Source organism: Podarcis filfolensis (assembly GCF_964270895.1).
Source record: "Podarcis filfolensis genome assembly, chromosome: 16".
Taxonomy (NCBI): domain Eukaryota; kingdom Metazoa; phylum Chordata; class Lepidosauria; order Squamata; family Lacertidae; genus Podarcis; species Podarcis filfolensis.
The window spans coordinates 36,883,614-36,906,456 of NC_139620.1; the positions used below are offsets into that span (position 1 = coordinate 36,883,614).

Genomic DNA, 22,843 nt, shown 5'->3' on the forward strand with positions numbered 1-22,843 from the left:
CAATACCTGATATCAGACATCCTTTTTAATTGGAGGTGTTGGAAACTGACTGCATCACAGGCGATGAGAAAAGGGTTCTCCAGTATCAATGAGGGTGAGGCAGGTGGAGAAGCAGGAAACCCTAAAGCAGGGGTCAGCAAACTTTTTCAGCAGGGGTCCAGTCCACTGTCCCTCGGACCTTGTGGGGGGCCGGACTATATTGGGGGGGGGGGGAATTAACGAATTCTTATGCCCCACAAATAACCCAGAGATACACTTTAAATAAAAGGCCACATTCTACTCATATAAAAACACGCTGATTCCTGGTCCGTCCGCGGGCCAGATTGAGAAGGCGATTGGTTCGGATCCTGCCCCCGGGCCTTAGTTTGCCTACCCATGCCCTAAAGCAACTGCAGCGTCACAGTGAGAGGCAGGAGGGATCTAACGTAACAGACAGCCGACAAGTTGTGTTGATGTCACATACGATGTGAAGAGGGAGGCAAGTGGAAGTGGTTTAGAGAAACCAGCCTGCTAGGCTGAATGGTGAGGTGTGACAGGCCAGGACTGGTAGTTCCTCACTCCCGACCCCTAGCTTCTCTGCCCCATTTGCTCTGTGGGCAATTTGATGCCTTGCCAGAGCATTTGCTGTGTGTATATACTGAGAGCGCCTATAACTTTATATTGATTGCAGTTACCTCCCATGCCATTTAACGCCCACAACAACCTTGTGAGGTAGGAGAGGCTGAGAGGAAGGGACTGGCGCAAAGTCACCCAGTGAGTCTCATGACCAAGTGAGGATTTGAACCTTGATCTCCCAGGTCCTAGTCCTGCACTCTAACCACTAGACCACGCTGGCCAAAAAAAGCACCATCCATTCTGCCAACACCCCAACAGTCACTCAGTGTTCCCTGCCTGTTGAATATGCACTGTCCTTTATTGAGGTGTTTGGGGTTTCCTCCCCACCTTAGGACACCCCCCCCCCAAGTTTCCCATACTTCTCCAACTCTTGAAGTTCCCCCAAACCTCCTGTTGCCTTTTGGCCCCTCTCCTTTGCTTCTTTTGAAAATGGCAGCCATTTTGTGTTGTGCTGCATTCATTTTGTGACTGGAGGTCCCCAAAAGTTGGCAATTTGTGCACAACACCATACCGGCATCTCCATCAAGAAGACAAATGACCCAGTTCATTGGGCTGGATGCACCTTGAAGGTGAAGCAGGTGTGGACTGCAGTTCTAATGGTACTTACCTGTAAGTAAGTCCTATTGACCTTACTCTTTGGTTCTCTTTGGTCTAGTTTGCTGTGCACTCCTGATGGGACAACCTGGAGTCAACTGTGCCATGTAGAGAACCAGCAAAACTCTCAGTCCTTATCACTTCCGTATGTTTTTACCCATAATTCTGTTCCTGCATTATTTGGCTGGGACGCGGGTGGCGCTGTGGGTTAAACCATAGAGCCTAGGACTTGCCGATCAGAAGGTCAGTGGTTCGAATCCCTGCGATGGGATGAGCTCCCGTTGCTCAGTCCCAGCTCCTGCCAACCTAGCAGTTCAAAAGCACATCAAAGTGCAAGTAGATAAATAGGTACCGCTCCGGTGGGAAGGTAAACGGTGTTTCCATGCACTGCTCTGGTTTGCCAGAAGCGGCTTAGTCATGCTGGCCACATGACCCGGAAGCTGTACGCCAGCTCCCTCGGCCAATAAAGCAAGATGAGCGCCGCAACCCCAGAGTCGGCCACGACTGGACCTAATAGTCAGGAGTCCCTTTACCTTTATTATTCAGCTACTCCTTTAAAAAACTTCTCACAATGCTATCTAAATCCATATTTTAATGTTTATTTAAATGTGCAACTATTCTTAAGATACATAATGAGTGTTGCCTCTCAAAACGTGGATTAAAATGCATGCTTGTTATTATTTAGCTTAGATTGCAGAGAACGGCGTTCCAACATTTGGAGAAAGTGCAAAACCTGGTGGGTTGCTAAATTCAGTCTGCACATTACTCTGAGGTGTGGATCAGATCATCTCATGTAGGGACTTGCAAAGATTTCATTCCTCAAGCATCACTAGTCATATAACATATATTTGCACCACAGATGATACTGCTATATATATATGGAGGGGGGAGCAGAAAACATGACTAGAGAGAGCTACAAGCAATCTCAAGGAGATCTAATGACCAGTCTGGGTGGACAGCAGCAGCCCAGAAGGTACTTTGCTAAGAAGCTGCTGTCCGCAGTTCAGTGGTTCACCACACAGTGAACAGTGCACGAATCCCAGCACCTCCAGAGAGCACCAAGCTTTCCTCCCACACCGCCTGGCGACCAGAATCCATAAAGCGACAGCGTTAACCAGGAGAGCTGCAGGTGGAATCAAACTCACAGAATTTTGTTGCAACTACTTGGTGGAGGAAGACGTTTTGCATAAAACGCCTCATTGAGCAGCAACAGCCTGGAAGAAGGAAGCCAGCAACGCTTCATTTGTGCGATGAGAGATCTCAGCAGGTGGACAGGAAAGTGCGGGTGGATGGAGAACTTCTTCCAGGAAGCTGAACAAAGGGCTGGTCCTTTGGGCATCGCAAATCACAGCAGGGCTGGAGGACCTATCCACGTCCCTTCAATCCTGAGTGGCAGAATTTAGAAGAGTCAAGACAGAGAAAACCTCCTGTCACACAGCAGCAGGCAAGTGAGAGGAAGCACCAACACTGGTCAAAAGCAGCCAAGGTGAAACTTCTTCAAGAATAAACTCATGGGTAACACATATGTGGCTGTCCCAACCTGATCGTCTTCAGATCTTGGAGCCTAGTAGTGGAGAAGCACAGGTCTGGTGGCTGAATGGAGTCCTTCTAGCCTTTCTCTCTGGCCCCTCAGCACTCTCCCCAGGCCACCCCACCCACTCCACCCACCCTCCCCACTGGTCTTGCTTTGCACCCTCCATTATTGCTTTTGCCTGGCTGGAAAAACACTCTTCAACTCTGACAATGCCTCTTTGCCTTGGATGAAGGGGGGAGAGAGGTGTGTGAAGGCTCGGGCTGTAAAATGTTCCTGCTCCTGTTGTGGTCCAACATCTGGGGGGCACCAGATTGGGGGCCTCAGAAGTTGCCAAGGGCCACCAAAAAAAGGCCTCAAGGCATGCAGCCCTCAGGCCAGGAATTGGAACACCCTGCCATAGATATAATTCAGTATATTGCATCTGGCTACAGGTCTTTGAAATTTCTAGGCTTCTCGAATTGCTAGAAGTGGCATAGGTCTGGACAAAAACACAGCTCATTATTTTCACATGGCATTTCTTGCCAACGGAAGGAACTCGACTTGCCCTAACCAAAATTGCCCTCTGAGAGCAGGGTAGTCCCGCCTTGTGCTGTGCAATTAATTCTAATATTCCCGTTGTCAGAGCATAATTGCAGTTTCTCTGCTCAGGTAAAGGGGACTCTAACAAGGCACCCAGATCCATTCCAGATGTTCTCTCGCTCATTATTAAGAATTAGCTGGGAGCCATTAGCACGCAGAGCCATCCGTGAGGATGCTCAGATGCCATCTGGAAGAGTTCATTGCCACAGCATGTGAGGCAGATGGGAGGTTGTTTGGGAAACTTGAACTGTAGGATTTTCTTCGTTTAAAAGAAACAAAAAAAGAATGAAAGCGGGAAAGTGTATTAATTATGATTTCATGAGCCTCTACTGCTGTGCTGGGGGAATGAAAATTTATCACAGTTTGAAAGAGGTCAATGACAACTACCAGAGGGTGTGATGTCCTGGTAGAAATTAGAAGAGGAATTTGATTCAGTTCTCACTGACAGCCAAAGTTATCTAAATCCGCACTTTCTTCAGCAACTAGCCACCCTTTGAAATCTGCACTTCCCTGAATTTTGCAGTGCAATTCTCCAGCTCAAGTAGTGTGTAAAAATGCATCTACTCATGTAAAGTGTGCATTCAATGCACATACAGTGGTACCTCAGGTGCAGACGCTTCAGGTTACAGACTCCGCTAACCCAGAAATAGTACCTCGGGTTAAGAACTTTGGTTCAGGATGAGAACAGAAATCACGCGGCGGCAGTGGGAGGCCCCTTTAGCTAAAGTGGTACCTCAGGTTAAGAACAGTTTCAGGTTAAGAACGGACCTCCAGAATGAATTAAGTTCTTAACCCAAGGTACCACTGTATTAGTGAAAATGACATTGCAAAAATGCATTACATTGTGGGGAAATGCTTTACAAAGATGTTTATATTAGGCAAAACAGCATGCACAGATGGGTATATTAGGAGAACTTTTCACTAAAATGCAAAAGAATGAACTGGTGTGGAAATGTGGAGTGCCAGAGAATGAAATTGACTGACTATGAGGAACTGGACAAATTGATCAGGAAAATAAGATATGCCCGAAACCAAAAGTTCATCGAGGATTGGGGAAAATTTGTAGATTATCTGAAAAAGATATGTGAGGTGCAAACAACGCTAGTGGGGTTTCAAGAATCACTGTAAAATTTTAAGAGGTATTGCTGAAAGAAAATAGAAAAGGGAGGGAAGACAAATGGCAATGCAATTAAAGGAATGCGTATTGAAGGGTAAAAATGGATGATTACCAGAGAAGTTGAAGGAAGTCCAAAATTTGTATTTTGTTAAAATCAGGTAAAATTTGGATAAAATTGTATGATTGTATCGAAAACTAATAAAAATTTATTATAAAAATAAAAAATAAAAAAAAGGAAATGTGGAGCGCCAAGCTTAAGACTGGGCAAAATGAGACACTGAGAGGAACCAGAATTGGCATATTCCTCCATCCCTCCGTCCTAGACTGTATCCTCAACGACACGAATGAAACTGGGTCTGCAAGTCAAACTGAAGGAACGAGGAAAGAGGAAGGGCTGCGGAGAGGTTGCCCTGCTTTAGATGTCTTCACAGTGAGTTGTGGAGGGGCAGAGGGAGGGGACACTAGTGGCACAGTTCATGAAGAATTGGCAGCTGCTCTGGGGTCAAGTAGAAGCGGAGGGGCAGGCATCGAGAATAATGGGGCTTTTGAATTCGTGACAAAGGAATGGGATCAGGCTAATAGCTGTTCTCCAAATGACCTGCTGTTCCTTTTTTTTCTTTTGCCCCATCTCCATCTAAAGCCTGCATAGTTCTCAGCCTCTCCCATTATTCTCTCCTTTCCACCCAAAGAAAGAGGCCAGTTTAGTTTTTCTTCACAAAAAGGTCACAACCAAGCTGGCTGGGCACCGGTCCAGGTTAACCGTCTCAAGCCAGAGTCTAGGAATTGGTTCACATTTATTACATTTTTATCCCTCTCTTCTTTCAAAGAGGTTTTGTGACAGTACACATGCCTGCACAGTTTTACTCTCACGACTATCCTGTAAAGTAAGGTCCAACTGAAAGACTGTTGTCCAAAGGCACCCAGCAAGCTCTGTGGCTGAGGAGGGATTTGAACTTGGATCTGTCAGAGATCAAGAGTTGGATTCTTCATCAGGTGACAGAGTCAAAGGGTTTTGAAGGGCACCCTGTACCAGCCCCAGAGACACAGCTATAGCAGTGAACCTGTGGGTCCACCACCTACAGCTGGAATGAAGATTTGGCATTGTCTGACTCTGAGGTCCCCACTGTGGAAGACCCTGGAAGATCTGAGCTTCTCCTGCTCTGTCACAGCTGGAAGTTACCGGAGAAGTCTGGAACCCTTTAAGCATCTTGCAACACGTGTGATGTTAATAGTTAGGCTGCACCTGGTGTTATCTCTTATGAAAGGGTTCAGTTTATGCTTGTTAGCTGCTGGAGCAATTTCAGCCCTCTGCATTCCCCAAAGATGAGCCTGGCCTTGTCAGACTGCAGAGCAGGAGAGGACCACTCCCAGTCTATTTCCAATACTGCTGCTCCGTGTAATGATGACCTAGAAATCCACTTGCTGGCCATCCATGGAATGTTCTGTTGGGGAACCTAGCGCAAAGAAGTTCCATGTTCATCCATGACCTTCAGGATTTGCTTGGCTCCACTCATAAGCCACCAGTTTGTTATTGACCCAACTCCTGCTGGTTGTGTCTCTCCGCTTCCTAGCAGTACCAGCCTAGGACTGGAATGGACCAGAGAGAAAGAGAAGCTCCTTACCAAGTTCAAGAGGACATGAGAAGACACCAATGACGACCCTGAGACCACCATACTGGAAAATACTCTGCTTGAGGTCATAGTTTGTCAGGAGCAGGTGCCGGGAGCAGGTCAGCAATAACTCACATGGCGTCAGTGAAGTTAACTCTTTATTCAAAGAAGCAAGAAAGCGCAGGAGGCCAGGCCTAGTGAGCACAGCAACTCTTCCCAGTAGATCTTGCCCCAATGAGACGTGAGGACTGAAGGTCTCCACCTTCCCACAGCTTCCAAAGGCTCCTCCTCCCCCAGGTCCTTCCAAAGCAGTCTGGGACTTTGTCGCCTTGTCTGGCTGTGCTCCACCCTCTTCATATCTCTTCTGGTTCTGGGAGACCAGCGGGGAGGGAAGCTGGTTGCAGCAGGAGGGGGAGCCCCCTGGCTTCTGCATCAGCGTGATTCATCTCTGCCTTTTGGCCCCCCTCCTCACCAGCCTCCGCTTCTTCCTCTAATCCTGAACTGCTCTCTGCCACAGACTCTCCCATCTCACTAAACCCTGTTACTACTTCAGCTTCCGACACCTCCTCCTCCCAGCCTGCTCCCTCTTCTCCCTCTGACCATGCATTGTCATCCCACCACCAGTCCCCTGGCTCTGAGCCTTCTTCCCTTGGGGGTTCCCAAGCTGGTGCCCCCACCACTCCTCTGCATCCAGCCAGCCCATGACACAGGTTCATGAGACCACCAGCACTTTAGTCCAGCCAAGATCAGACCCAGGAGCAAAGGCAGCAGCAGGCCTGAGTGAAAGTGCAGAGCCAGATTTTTGGTTTTTCAAGTTAAGAAGGGAGCTGAGAAAAGTCATTCTGTTGAGAATTTTGGCGGGACATTGTGCTCTTTGGAGTAAAGGTAAAGAAACCCTGGACAGTGAAGCCCAGTTGACCATGGGCTGCTACTGCTGCACAGAGGACCAGAATACAGAGAAATGTCGTTCATCATCCCGCTGTAGCGGTACCTATTTATCTATTTGCTATGGTATGCTTTTGAACTGCTAGTTTGGCAGAAGCTGGGTCAGAGCGACAGACAGACCCACGTTACTTCGGAGTAATTTATGTATGGTTGGAAAGAGGCGGGTGGCGCTGTGGTCTAAACCACTGAGCCTCTTGGGCTTGCTGATCAGAAGGTTGGTGGTTCGAATCCCCGCAACGGGGTGAGCTCCCATTGTTCATCCCAGTTCCTGCCAACCTAGCAGTTCGAAAACATGCCAAAAAGTTCAAGTAGATAAATAGGTACCACTCCGGCGGGAAGCTAAAGAGCGTTTCCGTGTGCTGCTCTGGTTTCGCCAGAAGCAGCTTAGTCATGCTGGTCACATGTCCTGGAAAAACTGTCTATGGACAAACGCCGGATCCCTCGGCCTGTAAAGCGAGATGAGCGCCGCAACCCAGAGTCGTCTGTGACTGGACTTAACTGTCAGGGGTCCTTTACCTTTACCTTTGGGGGGAGGGGAGATTTACACTGGTCTTGGTGAAGTTTCTAAGGTGGAGGAAACAGCTGGCTGTAATATGGGGTTGTTTGCCACACATGGATGAAAGAGAGCCTCTCTTTCAAAAGAAATTAATGAGCTGGGCATTGCGCATTTGTCTCTGGGGCTGCCCTTCAAGATAAAAATCTTTCGGGCTCTGTTTTAGAGACTATAGATGTCTTGGAGAGATATGGGCCTTTATGCTCGATTGCACGTGAGGTGTAATAATGTTACAATCAGTAGATGGTGGCAACAGAGCCTGATCTTGTAACCGTTATTAAACAAGGAGGAAGAAAAGGAAATATGTAGTGATCCGCCATACATTTGAAGCACATGATTTCTCCCAAAGAATCCTGGGAGATGTAGTTCTTTAAGGGTGCTGGGAATTGTAGCTCTGTGAGGGGTAAACTATAGTGCTCAGGCATTGTTCCAATTCAGCAGGAAAAAGCGGGTTTTCCCAGGGAAAGTGGCAGGATAAACAAAAACCTCTCGGATCTGTGCATAGGACAACCAGAAAACTCTCACATATTTGCTTTATGGTCACGTAAAAAGTGGAAATATGGACAAGCCCTAAGTTGAAGAAAAATGCACAAACTGGGGTAAAGTGTCCACAGAAATGGAGGAAGGAAAGCGGCTAACAGATTGAGGTTGAATCCTGACAAGACAGAAGTACTGTTTTGGGGGGACAGAAGGCAGGCAGGTATGGAGGACTCCTTGGTCCTGAATGGGGTAAGTGTGCCCCTGAAGGACCAGGTGTGCAGCCTGGGAGTCATTTTGGATTCACAGCTGTCCATGGAGTCGCAGGTCAATTCTGTGTCCAGGGCAGCTGTTTACCAGCTCCATCTGGTACGCAGGCTGAGACCCTACCTGCCCGTAGACTGTCTCTCCAGATTGGTGCATGCTCTGGTAATCTCCCACTTGGACTACTGCAATGTGCTCTATATGGGGCTACCTTTGAAGGTGACCCGGAAACTACAACTAATCCAGAATGCGGCAGCTAGACTGTTCACTGGGAGTGGCCGCCGAGACCAGGTAACACCGATCTCGAAAAATCTACATTGGCTTCCAGTACATTTCTGAGCACAATTCAAAGTGTTGGCGCTGGCCTTTAAAGCCCTAAATGGCCACGGTCCAGTATACCTGAAGGAGCGTCTCCACCCCCATCGTTCTGCCCGGACACTGAGGTCCAGCACCAAGGGCCTTCTGGTGGTTCCCTCGCTGCGAGAAGCCAAGTTACAAGGAACCAGGCAGATGGCCTTTTCGGTAGTGGCACCCGCCCTGTGGAACGCCCTCCCACCAGATGGCAAAGAGAAAAACAACTACCAGACTTTTAGAAGACATCTGAAGGCAGCCCTGTTTAGGGAAGCTTTTAATGTTTGAAGGACTACTGTATTTTAATATTTTGTTGGAAGCCCCCCAGAGTGGCTGGGGAAACCTAGCCAGATGGGCGGGGTATAAATAATTGTTTGTTTGTTTGTTTGTTTGTTTGTTTAGTAAAAAATGCATTGATTAATGAAAATTGGTTGGAAAAATGTGTGCGGTAGGACAAATTCACACGAAAATGCCGATGAATTTAGCGAGCCAAAAAAAATAAAAATAAATCCAAAACCAATGTGAGAATGTGGAGAGCTGAGTTTAAGATTGGCAAAATGAGAAACTGAGGAAAAGCCGAGTGGAATCTGTCATTAGATTAGTTGAGATTCCTGCATTGCAAGGGGTTGGACTAGATGACCCCCAGGGACCCTTCCAGCTCTGCAGTTCTATGATTCTACCAGGGCAGGGCACTTCCATCAACAAAACTGGCTTTTTCTTGCCTCTTCTGCTCGCTTGACATTTTGGGAGAAATAGTCTTGTCAGAGCATCCTGGCAACAGATAGATGCACACAAATGCTAACCCTCCAGCACGGAAGTGTCCTCATTAGGCGGAACGGTTCTCTCCGCTGAGACCTGAATTACTGATGAGGCAGTCGCCTGGATTTTGGAGAGTTGCAGATGTGGATTCCTCCCTCTGTGATCTCCCCATGGGCTCTCCAGCTCCTCAGCGCCCTTCGCCTTGGGTGGCAGACATCATCTTTAATCTCCAGCCTGTTATGGGAACAGACTTGTTGACATCCGTCCCCCTCACAACTGGAAAGGAGAGACTAATTAGAGCTCGTGAGGAGATATGACACCACATTACGAGGATTTTGCTGAGGGGGGAAGAAAGGGAGAGAGAGAGAGATGGGAGGAATAGAAAAAGCAGCATATGAACTGTCCTGGGTGTGGTTATTCATCTCTCCAACGCGACAAGCCATTTATCTCTCTCTTTCTGCTTAGGAACAAGAATCCCTGAGAGGAAATTTTGTAAGAGCACCGAGGGAGCACATTAAGGGGAGGATAGCACAAAGCTCATCCATCTGTCAAAGCGAGGGGGTTTGTCAGATGGTGACGCTCGCAACTGAAGGGAATCAAAGTGGCGCTGAATTGGAAAACGGCACACAGGTGGCATTCAGTTGGATTTCCCAGGTTTAAATTTAAAATTGTTGAGGTAGAAAGAGAAATGCATGGGGACCGGCCCCTGACTGGGAGTGTTCGGTCCCAGGCCTCAGATATTCGAATTCATAATATGAAAGGAAATTATGACCTAGCATTTTTCTTCTTTGTGGTTAAACCAGAGAAGCTGTGGGTGACTGGGGTTAGGATCTGTGCCCATTCCCAAAATTATTTAGTGATTCCTTTATCTACTATATTTCTTTGTCACTTTTCACACAGAGAAGAGTTTCTCAAGGTGTATTCCAGCATAAAAGGCATTGTTGTTGTTGTTTAGTCGTTTAGTCGTGTCCGACTCTTCGTGACCCCATAGACCAGAGCACTCCAGGCACTCCTGTCTTCCACTGCCTCCCGCAGTTTGGTCAAACTCATGCTGGTAGCTTCGAGAACACTGTCCAACCATCTCGTCCTCTGTCATCCCCTTCTCCTTGTGCCCTCCATCTTTCCCAACATCAGGGTCTTTTCCAGGGAGTCTTCTCTTCTCATGAGGTGGCCAAAGTATTGGAGCCTCAGCTTCACGATCTGTCCTTCCAGTGAGCACTCAGGGCTGATTTCCTTCAGAATGGAGAGGTTTGATCTTCTTGCAGTCCATGGGACTCTCAAGAGTCTCCTCCAGCACCAGAATTCAAAAGCATCCATTCTTTGGTGATCAGCCTTCTTTATGGTCCAGCTCTCACTTCCATACATCACTACTGGGAAAACCATAGCTTTAACTATACGGACCTTCGTTGGCAAGGTGATGTCTCTGCTTTTTAAGATGCTGTCTAGGTTTCTCATTGCTTTTCTCCCAAGAAGCAGGCATCTTTAAAAGGCATTAAAACACTTTAAAACAACAACAACAACCAATATAAGACACAATACCTGGACATGCTCATCCTAGATAAATAATCCAATTCTTCCCACCCCACTAAGCGATGGCCAGGAGGCCTGAGGAAACAGAAATGTTTTAACCTGGCACCTAAAGGAAACAATGAAGGCATCAGGTGCACTTCCCTGGAGAGAGCATTCCACAGACAGGGAGTCACCACTGGGAAGGCCTGTTTGTATCTTGACACCACCTGCATGGGAGTTGTTGACCCAAAAATCTGGAGGACACGAGGTTGGCAAAGACTGCTCTACGTCATTATTTCTACAGCTGCTGCTCTTGCGATGAGCTGTCTGTTTTACCACAAAGAAGGTCCATTGTGAAGTCCCCTGCTGGGTGTGACAATATACTGGCCATTAATAGTCTTATTCTTAAGAATGTTCAAACTTCTCACACTGGATCTGACTGTGTACTTAGCTATGCCTCAAAACAGAATCATGCCCTGCTTGTGGACTTCCCAGAGTCATTCCAAGAGTCACTGTGAGAACAGGATGCTGGACTAAGTGGGCCTTTGGCCTGATCCAGAAGAGCTCTTCTTAAGTTCTTAAATTCTGAAATCTGCCTAGATGGTTTGAACAATAATGCTGAATTTCCCACTCTTTATTATCACAGTTTTGCCACTGTGCCATAAGCAAGCCACCATAATCTTTGTCTCAGACACACACACCTGTCTCAATTGAGGGATAAATCCCAGCTGGTGTCAAGAGCGGAGAGCTTGTCAGACTCAAACCCATCAACTGTCCTGATTTAATCGAGACAACCCAGATTTTAGCCCTGCGGCTCTCACCCTTGACCGTGGCAGCCGCAGCAGGTACCTCCAAATTCCTCAGGCATCTGAGTGAGCAGAGAAGAGTGTGCAGCCATGCAAAAGGTGTGACATGTGCCCCATCCTGGCTGGGAGGCAGGTGGCTGTGCGGGTGCCCATGGTCCCTCAGTGGCAGCACTGGTACTGGCTAGAGGGAAGCTACCTCTGTCCAGTGTTGGAGCAGAAGGCAGCGGACTCCAGCTCTGGCTCCTGCCACACCTCCTCTCTGTCTCCCGACTGGCTACGTTCCTCACAGGCAGCTGGCTTTAAGGAGAGAGTGTGCACTCTCAGCCTCCAGTAAACCTGTCCTGCTGGGGTGAGATCCTGGCCTTGTAGTGGGTGTCAGGAGTTCAGCCTACACTTCAGTAGGACCCTGGCAAAGACACATGCCCGACTGGCATGTTATCTCCCTTCTGGTCAGTTGTTCGGGAGCTTCATAAGCTTTCTTCAGCCCGAACATCACAGCGACCGATGCCAACCGACACTGGCAGACTTAGGAATCCGCAGAGTTTGTGCATCTCGCGTAACAGACCTCAGCAACTCAGCATTTTGGCTAATCTACTTTATTTACCTATAAACACACACAGAGCACTGCAACATGGCTCCTTCTCTCTCAAGCATCAGACAGCAAAGAGAAAAGGAACAAACGACAACAGTCCCACTTCACGGAACATAGTAACACAAACATCCTGTCTCCGTCACTGTGGAGTCAAAACATATACCGTCATGTGATAGACAAAAATCCCATGACTGCAATCATGGAGCAGGAATTCTAACAGTGGGTAGGGCAGGATGACTCTCAGGAACCCTCCACTCTGCAGTTCTATGAGTCTATGATTCTCTTAGCAAAGGATATGCATCCCGATTTCCCTTTGTGGCATGCTGAGGGGTACATGCACTTTTTGTCTTTGTCGGAAACAGATGTCAAGAAGATGTCAAGAAGTTCTGGTTCAAGTCAGGAGCTAATAATGCCTGAGACTGAACTTAATTCCTTGGTGATTTCATCGACTGCCATGTCATTAACTCCTTCTGTGATCAATGCCATTGCTGCAGGGAGGTATTGGATAAAGAGGGAGAAGTGTCAGATCTTCCTGTGCCACGTTAGGAATCCTGTGGATTGCTATTGGGGTGGATTTAAAAAGAGGCATTCACGCAGGCGAGCAGAATGATCAAGGGAGAGCTACCATATGAGCAAGGGTTACAGCATCTGAGGCTTTTGAGTTTAGGAAAAAAGACTAGAAAGGGAGGAGATGCTGAGGATGTACAACGTTACGCACAATGGAGAGAAAGCGAATCATTTCTACCTCTTGTGTTAGGACTCTGGACTAGACATTGAAGCTGAATGTCAGGAGTTTCAGGACAGATCATAAGAAGTACTCCACACAGCATGCAGTTAAAACTGTGGAATTTCTTCCCATAAGAACTAGTAAGATGGCTGCCAACTTAGACAGCTTAAAACGGGGATTGGGAAAATTCATGGAGGAGAAGGCTACCAATGGCTAGGTGCTAGCCATGATGCCCATGACCTGGTTCCACTGTTGCAGGCCATACTACGAAGGAGGTGACCGCTGTTTTGCTCATGTCTTGCCTGTGGGCTTGCCATAGGACCCCACTTGGCCACAGTGAAAACAGGATGCTGGAGAAGATGGGCATTTGGTCTGATCCAGCTGCAGATCCCTTCCTATATTCTTATCACTGTCCAAACTTCTTGTTTGGCTTGCACTCTCTCTCTCTCTTTCATACCTTTGCTCTGAACACACACATACACACACTCCATTTAAAAGCTCACAAATACTTGATCAGATCAAAACGATCATGATCTTGCCCATTCAGTGCATCAAACATGTTAAACCTTAAATAAAAAGCAAAGACAGGGATGACGACATACCCACAGTGTTTTATGAGGAATGGGAGAAAAAAGTTTGTGGTGGTAGAATTTTAATGTTCTCCTTCACTACTCACACTGCCGTTTAATAAAAGCAAAGAAGAGCAGTTCCACCCATGGATAAATTTCTGGACACACTCTTTTTTTCGGTCCCCTTTTCTTTCTTTTTTCTATTGTTCACTGATTGGTAAAATTTGCAAGAAGAGCTCTATAAAGGATATTTTTGGTAACCCACATTCAGGAGTTCATTGCCATTAGATCAAGCTAATTGCCTGCCTTGTATTCCACTTGGCAACTTGTTAAACTAATTGAACAATAGAAGAATATAATGAACTATTATAATGAAGTTTATAATTAGCTGCCTGGAAAGGAACCCAGCATGAAAATATTTAAGATGCAAAAATATTACAGCATATTTAAAAGAGGGGGGAATGGGAAGGGGGACACACCGATAATTGTTTCAACTTGAATTGGAACCAGATCCTTACTTGGGCTTGTCAAGGAGCTCAGTAATGCTGAGCATATCTCTTCATCCCTGATCAGGGATTCATTTTGGGTATTGATGGAACAGGTGGAGGCCGGTCAGCTGAGGTGAATCCCTGGTAAGGATGAAAGGAGAGAGGGGCATTATGGGGAAAGCTATGTGTGTATATTTATACAATTTTTTAAAGTTCAAGTGTGTAAGAAGAGTCATGCTGGATCAGACCAAAGGCTCACCTAATCCAGATTTCTGTACTCACAGTGACCTACCCCAGAGCTGGCCTTAGGGGTGGGTGAGCTGGGCAGCCACTTGGGGTAAAGAGCTGAGGGGGGCACCAAGCGGAGCTCAGCGACTCTGTGTTTTTAATGTACTGTCTGCAGTGAGCAAGCGTGGCAAAAGTCAAGTGTCTGCAACCATTCATTCACATTCACACACACACACACACACACACACACACACACACACACACTGCCTCAAGGTTCTACAGGTTATTTGGATACTTTTTTGATTCCCACTTCGATGTCATTTGCGCTGGGGAAACTGTGGAACACAGCTTTACTTTGAGGAAACATTGCCAAACACTTAGCACTTCAAATACTATTGTTGCTGTTGCTGGCATCTGTCTGTCTCAAGAGACAATACAGTGTGACTCTGAAGCTGAAGTCAAAGCACTGGAGAATTACAGCGCTTGCTGCAGCTGCAGAAACTGGTAACTCATAACTGCTGTGTTCTATGTTGTTTCTGCTGTGTTAAAAAGGTAAAGTTAAGCCCAGTTAAGCCCAGTCGCAGACGACTCTGGGTGGCAGCAACTGTTAAGAGCTTTTTAAAAAATGGGCTAGACAGACTCACACACACACACAGCACCAGGGCTGAATTCTGAGGCTGCCAACAAAGGAACAATCTCCACTCCACCAAACGGACAGATGGATCAGTAGGTGTGTGAGCTCTTTTTTTACACGCTTCTTTACGGCATGACATTTTGGCAGCCAGGCGGGGTCGTGGGGTTGGCAAGTTTCTCCTGCTTTGCATCTTTCTTTCAAGTCGCCACCTGGCTCCCTCCCTCTCTGTCTGTCTCAAGGGGGATCCAGTCCCTGATACACTCAAACGGAAGAGGCTCTTGCAAGCCAGACGGTCCCAAGTACTGCAGCTGACACACTGAGGCAGGTGAACATGCAATTACCAGAAGGGGTGGCGGGGGGAAAGAGAAAAGGACCAACTTTAGCTAAGGAGAAATGGGAAAGGAAAAAAACCCAACCCTGTACCATTCAAACCCTTCTCAACAGCATTTATCCTCCTGAGCCAACTAATCATTTTTAGTCGATCTAAGCAGCAAGCTAGAAATTCTGATTGCTCTAGAATGTCACAAGAGAATAACTATGCAAAGTAAAGGTAAAGAACCCCTGACCATTAGGTCCAGTCATGGATGACTCTGGGGTTGCGGCGTTCATCTTGCTTTATTGGCCAAGGGAGCCAGCATACAGTTTCTGGGTCATGTGGCCAGCATGACTAAGCCACTTCTGGTGAAACCAGAGCAGCGCACAGAAACGCCGTTTACCTTCCCGCCGGAGCGGTACCTATTTATCTACTTGCATTTTTTGGCGTACTTTTGAACTGATAGGTTGACAGGAGCTGGGATTGTGCAACGGGAACTCACCCCATTGCGGGGATTCAAACCGCCGACCTTCTGACCGGCAAGCCCAAGAGGCTCAGTGGCCACCCACGTCCTGCTGTGTTAACACCTGCTGTGTTAGCAGCACCCAAGTGACCTTCCAGGCAGTGTGTATGGAGGTCCTGGGCTGCCCAAATGACAAGACCCCCATCCAGGCCTTGCTGATATGATCCAAAGGAAAGGAGAGCAATATGTTTGGCACCAGCTTGGCTGTAGGAGTTGCTCGAAGGAGGCATGCAAGGCACCATCCAACTGTTGTAGGGACTGCAGATTTGTGTAGGGTTTACTCCTTAGCCTTTTCTTCTCCTGAAGATGTCTCTCAAAGCGGTGGGTAATACAGTAAACTATACTATAAACTATAAACACTATATAAATAACAATAAAATAAAATGAAGCTGTAAGAGGTCAGCTGGATACCTTCATATTTATGACTTATCTTTATTATTTTTAAGCATAAAAATAATGGATACTCTAAAATAAAGAATGCTCACCAAAAGAAAAGGAAAAACCAAACCAGGAACTGCTATGAAACAACAAATATTAGAAGTCAAACCTGCGATGGTTCTGCAGTGTTATATGGCGCAGAGCCACACTGTGGCTTTTTTGAGGTGTGGTTTGTGCAAACTGCAGAACACTGGCTGAGAGATCAAGGTTTTGAGCAATGCCATTCTCAGCAGATAGGACAAGTAGTGATGTGAGCCTCTCCTCCATCATGGTCACATGATCACAAGGACATTTTGATGAACCTCAGTTTTGAGAAGCTACACTCACCACAGGCAACTTGTAAGTGGATGTGTCAGGAGAATTTGTAGTGTTACACAGACATGAGAGAAGACACTTGGGTATCGTGGATGTACTTCAGGGCATCTCATGGGGAGACTTTCCCAGGAGGCAGGATGCGACGGAGACATCCCGGCGCAACACAACAATCTGCACCATCCGTGTCAGTGATTACCATCAGACAGGCCTCTCTGCAGGTCCAAACAGTGGGTGGCCTGTGTCTCTTCTAGTAACTTGTACAAGAATCCCAAATATTCCTGCGAGAATCAAGCAGTCCAAGTCACTCTTCTCTTGAAACACAAGCTGTGTTTACAAGAATTCCTGCCTGAATATTTATTCTGGACTACTGCACTCCTCATCGTGAGTCTGACCCTCACATTCAAACTGCCTCTTCTTGCAGCGCTTACATGGGGAGTCCTTGAGAGTGGCTTCAACATCAAGAGCTTCCAGGAGCCCTTTGGCTGCGATAACTGCCTCTGGGCAGATGCTTTCCTGTTTTGTTTTTCCTCAACCACAACTGGCTTCTAAATATCTGGGATCAAAATGTAGGGTCCCGAATCAGAGACTATAATGCCTACTAAGCATTCATGAGTCTCAATACCTTCCTTACCAGAACTGTTAGCACAAGGGTAGCCAGCATGGTGCCTTCAGGACTACAATTCCCACCACCCCTGGCCACTGGGCAGGCTGACTGAGACTGATGGAATTTGGAGTCCAGCAGTCGGGGGAGGGGGCACCACATTGCCTGTCCTTGTCTTAGTGCTTTAGGTCTAATTCAAGGTGTACTTTTAAACCAGTTCTTTGATCCTAAGGGATGATAAACAGCGTTGCCAGACTGATGGAACAGCTCACAAAATCTTGACAAACCAATCTATCAATCCCATGCCAAATATGATCTCCCCCTCCCCTCTTTTTTTCTTTCTACCTTCAGGGGCTAGAAATGAGAGGCATAAACGTTTTGCTCCAAAAGCATGATTGTGTAATGGAATTTGGATTGCTACAAGAACAGGAGGGGAAAGCGGAGAGGGAAGAAAAAATGTCCAATAAAATAAAAATTAAACCTACTGCTCTGCCTCCCTAGTCAGATTTAAATGACACTTGGTTCTGGCATTACGTCTCTCTGCCCTACAAAGCTGAGAGAAGTAAATTGAAAACCGGGAGAAGAGATAGAAGCAGTGGCCTTTGAGGTGTTTAATTTACAGGGTCAAGCAGGTAACCTAATAGAATTGTCACATTGGATTCAGAAATGTTACCAAAACTCAGAATCCTTGCATTTCTACGCTGGAGTAATAAGGCATTACAGCAGCCTTGCCCAACCTCGGGCCCACCAGATGTTCTGGACTGCAACTCCCATACAGTCATACCTCATGTTACATCCGCTTCATGTTACGTTCTTTCAGGTTACGTCCCGTGGAGACCCGGAAGTACCGGAAAGGGTTACTTCCGGGTTTCACTGCTCGCGCATGCGCAGACGTGCAAAATGACGTCACGCACATGCGCAGAAGCAGCGAATCGCAACCTGCACGTGCTGAGGGTTGCGTTCTCTTCATGTTGCAAACGGGCCTCCAGAACGGATCCCATTCGCAACCAGAGGTACCACTGTATTTTCCAGAGCTTTGACCCTGGTTGCCTGGGCTGCTGGAAGTTGGAGTCTGACGAAATCTGGAAAGGTATCCCTTGGTTTATCATCTATTTCAGAGCCAGGGAAGCCCTTGCCCTTCGGATGTTGTTAGACTCCAGCTCCTATCAGCCCAAGCAACCCGGGTCAAAGGTCACAAAAAATGTCTTGTCTCTTATTCCTTTCGGTCTGGGCACTGCTAAACTACAAATCCCATCAGCTCTAGCATGCTAAGAGGCTTTGGAGACCCCCTGCTCCTCTCACAGAGCTGAGGATTGATTTAAGCATCAATCCCTCTTCACAGGGACCTCTTAGCCCTGTGAGGGGCATAGGGAGTCTCCTATCAGCTCCCAGCACCCTTTACAAACCATAGTTCCCATGATTCTTTGGGGAAACCATAACTGTTTAAAGTGGTGCCATAGTGCTTTAAATGTATGATGTGAACATGGGCAGAATACAACGTGGAACATAGAATACAAGAGGAATATAAAGTTAGGTGGCAAACGGAGGGAAGAGCCCCCTTTTCATATGCTCTCCCCCATTTCACCACCGCTGTTCTGAAAGAATCTCGAGTCCCCCAGCCATTGCGGAAGCCTCTGTCTTACGGGTTTATAAATAATGCCTTAACCCGTCTCCCTGGAAATTCAATCAGACCCACAAGCCTTGAAAGCTCCAGACTCACGGCGAAAGCCTTTTAATATTTGGATGGCATGGGAATCGACTAGTCTCCCCTTAAATCTAATCACAGGTTACGACAGGCAGAGCTGAGAATACAGCAGCCATCAATACAGATTTTGAAACTATATGTGGCAATCAATACATTTCATCATCTAGCAGACGGTGGAATTTGATTTGTCTTCTCCCCCTTCCCTTTTTTCCCTTAACTCAGTTTTTAAATCAAACTGTCATCTTACAGTTGCTAAAGGGTAGAGACAGGGATGTCATTTTATTTATTTAGTTAGTTAGTTAGTTAGTTGGTTGGTTAGTTAGTGAATAAACCCAGCAAGTTGAGACACTTGTTGACTCGCCAAAATACCTGCCTAGGTATGCCAACAGAAATTGTTTTTCAATTAAATGGGGTAGCATCAGGCCTGTTTACCCAGCTAAAAGAAATTCTAAGTTTAATAAAATACCTTTCGCCCCTAGCAAAGACTTAGGCCCCATCCACACTATACATTTAAAGCACTATGATACCACTTTAAACTGCCATGCCTTCCCCCAAAGAATCCTGGGAAATGGCGCTATGGATGCGGTTAGGAGGCTCCCTATTCCCCTCACAAAGCTACAGTGCTCAGGGTACTCTGAGGGGGAAGTCTCTTTTAAGGAGATACCTGCTGTCTACTATTTTTATAAATCATTAAGTTAAACAAGCTGCATCACCCTATCGCTTGCTAACGTCCTTTTAACTAGAGATGTCAGGATTTGGCTAGCACGAAAAGAGTTTTGGAAATAATTCAAGAGTTTGGTCAAATGGCAGGATTTAAATTGAATAAGTCTAAGACAAAGGTTTTGGAGAAAAATTTGACACAGATAGAAAAGGAAAGGTTTCAGAATGAGACAGGGTTGACTGTGGTTAAAAAAGTGAAATATTTGGGTATAAATATGACAGCTAAAAATGTGAATTTGTTTAAAGATAATTATGAAAAAACTTGGAGAGAAGTGAAAAAAGATTTGGAGATTTGGTCCAACTTGAAGCTTTCCTTGTTAGGCCGTATTGCAGCTATAAAGATGAATGTATTGCCAAGAATGTTGTTTTTGTTCCAAGCATTGCAAATAATTGACAAAATGGATTGTTTCAAGAGGTGGCAAAAAGACATATCTAAATTTGTCTGGCAGGGCAAAAAGCCCAGAATTAAATTTAAGATACTAACGGATTCAAAGGAAAGAGGGGGGTTTGCCCTGCCAGACTTTAAACTTTACTATGAAGCGGCAGCTTTCTGCTGGCTGAAAGAATGGCTACTTCTTGAAAACACAGACATTTTGGATTTGGAAGGTTTTAATAACATTTTTGGGTGGCATGCATATTTGTGGTACGACAAGGTTAAAGCACATAAAAGTTTTAAAAATCATATTGTCAGAAAAGCACTACTAAATGTCTGGGACAGATATAAAGACTTGCTGGAAAATAAAACTCCAAGGTGGCTGTCGCCAATGGAAGCTAAGGCAGTTAAAAAGTTAAATATGGAGTCCAAGTGGCCAAGATACTGGGAAATTTTGGAAAAGGAAGGGGACAAATTGAGATTGCAGAGTTTTGAGAAATTAAAAGGGAAGGTGAGAGATTGGTTTCACTACCATCAAATTAATGAAGCGTTTAAACTGGACAGTAAAATTGGCTTCCAGGTGGAAAAATCAAAATTGGAGACAGAACTGTTAGAACCCAGTACTAAGAATTTGTCCAAAATGTACAATTTGCTGCTGAAATGGAATACACAAGATGAAACGGTTAAATCGGTCATGATTAAATGGGCTCAGGACATTGGTCATAATATTTTGTTTGCTGATTGGGAAAAGTTGTGGACCACCGGGATAAAATTTACGGCATGTAATGCCTTAAGAGAAAACATTATGAAAATGATATATAGGTGGTACATAACCCCAGTCAAGCTTGCAAAGATTTACCATGTGCCTGACAACAAATGTTGGAAATGTAAAGAAACTGAAGGTACATTTTTTCATCTTTGGTGGACCTGCCCGAAGATTAAGGCATTCTGGGAAATGATCTATAATGAACTTAAAAAGGTATTTAAATATACTTTCCCCAAGAAACCAGAGGCCTTTCTCTTGGGTATTGTCGGCCAAGGGGTGTTAAAGACGGATATAACTTTCTTTATGTATGCTACAACAGCAGCTAGAATACTCATTGCGAAGTACTGGAAGACGCAAGAACTACCCACACTGGAAGAATGGCAGATGAAGGTGATAGACTATATGGGCTTGGCAGAAATGACGAGCAGAATCCGAAACCAGGGAAGAGAAGCAGCGCAAGAAGAATGGAAAAAATTCAAGGACTATTTAAAGAAATATCATAAAGTTAATGAAAGTTAGAATGATGTTGGACTGGAAAGTAAATGGTTACTATTAGCAATGGTTAAGACAAGGAAAACAAGGAAGAATAGTCTAAATTTAAATTAAAATAAGGGAAGATTTGCTGAACAATCGATAAGAATTTGGAATACAGAAAGGGGAAGCATGAGGAAGTCGGGGAAGATAGGATATGAAATTAGGACATGAAATGATACATGTTTCTTGTTTTGTTTTTGTTTTTGTATGTTTATGTTTGTTGTATTGTGTTTATATGGAAAAATAAAAATATTTAAAAAAAAAAAAAAGAGATGTCAGGATTTGAACCCGGGGTCCTCAGCACACAAAGCCACTTGAGCTATGGCCCCTTCCCTTTTCTCTCGGCATGGAGGGTGCCACGTATGACAAAGCTGGGTCTTGTCACATCTTTCCTTATGCAAAAAGATATTTTAAAAAAACTTTCTCTCTCCATACTTGCTGTTCCCCAGGAGCTGGAATGTATGAACAAGGACTATCAAAACAGTTTCCCCACTGAAGCTCAGTGGGAGAGTGCAAGATTTCCATGCAAAGGGTCCCGGGTTCAGTTTCCATGCATCTCCACGTAAGGTTGCTATTATTATTTATTCAATTTCTATACTGAGGAGGAGGAGTTTGGATTTGATATCCCACTTCATCACTACCCGAAGGAGTCTCAAAGCGGCTAACAATCACCTTTCCCTTCCTCACCCACAACAAACACTCTGTGAGGTGAGTGGGGCTGAGAGACTTCAGAGAAGTGTGACTAACCCAAGGTCACCCAGCAGCTGCATGTGGAGGAGCGGAGACGCGAACCCGGTTCCCCAGATTACGAGTCTATCGCTCTTAACCACTACACCACACTGGCTCTCCATCCAAGGATCTGCCCTTCATCCAAGGATCACAATATAAAAACACAAAAATACACACCGTAGTAGCAAATGAAAACAACAAACCCCACCAAACGCCACCAGCCTTGGGGTCCCTTCCAACTCTATTATTCCAAAGATCCCAGGATAGTTCACAATAGAAAAATGCAAAATGAGAATGCAAAACACTTAATAATGTATTTATGTCTCCAGCCCTGAAGAGACCCTGCCAAACAGTGTAGACAATACTGATCTAGATCAAGACCTGACTTGGTAAAAAGCCGCTTCCAGTGTCCCTGTTTAATTGCTCTTTATTGAGAACTGAAGGAGGTGAGGACAGGTGACCCCACCTAGGCCCGAAGTCACCCCCCCCCCAACCAGGCCTCAAAACTGTCCAAAATTCCTTTCTCTCTTCTAAAAATCCACAGCTAAAGTTTTCCTCTGTTTTCTCACAAGATGCATAGGCAAACCGTTACTTTTATCAGTACGAGAAGGCTTCAAAAAGCTAATGAATAGACTCTGTCAGAGCAAGCCTGGGAACTGAGTCTTATCTCATTCGGTTGTAACACATCTTGGACATGCTGAACCGCAAGGCTCCTCGACCCCCCTTTGGCTTCTCATCCCCCTTTCCTGGCAAGAGTCCAAAAGAGTCCCAAGACAGGAGCTTTCTGTTCATGCTCAGGGGAACTCTTGGGGCAGGACTCTTGAAGAGGAGGAGAAAGGGGAGGGAACTGGAGGGGAATATATGCTCTGTGCAAA

General features: G+C 45.9%; 1 protein-coding gene across 1 annotated transcript in view; it reads right to left on the bottom strand.

Moving 5' to 3' along the window:
• Positions 1-1,786: 1,786 nt before the first annotated feature.
• Positions 1,787-22,843, bottom strand: part of LOC310751402 (acetoacetyl-CoA synthetase-like) — a 37,754-nt gene continuing 16,697 nt past the window's right edge. The window contains exon 4 of the mRNA XM_083590750.1: positions 1,787-2,594. Within this exon, the coding sequence (XP_083446876.1) occupies positions 2,589-2,594 (6 nt within the window). The 3' untranslated portion in view covers positions 1,787-2,588. The remainder of the gene's footprint in view (positions 2,595-22,843) is intronic.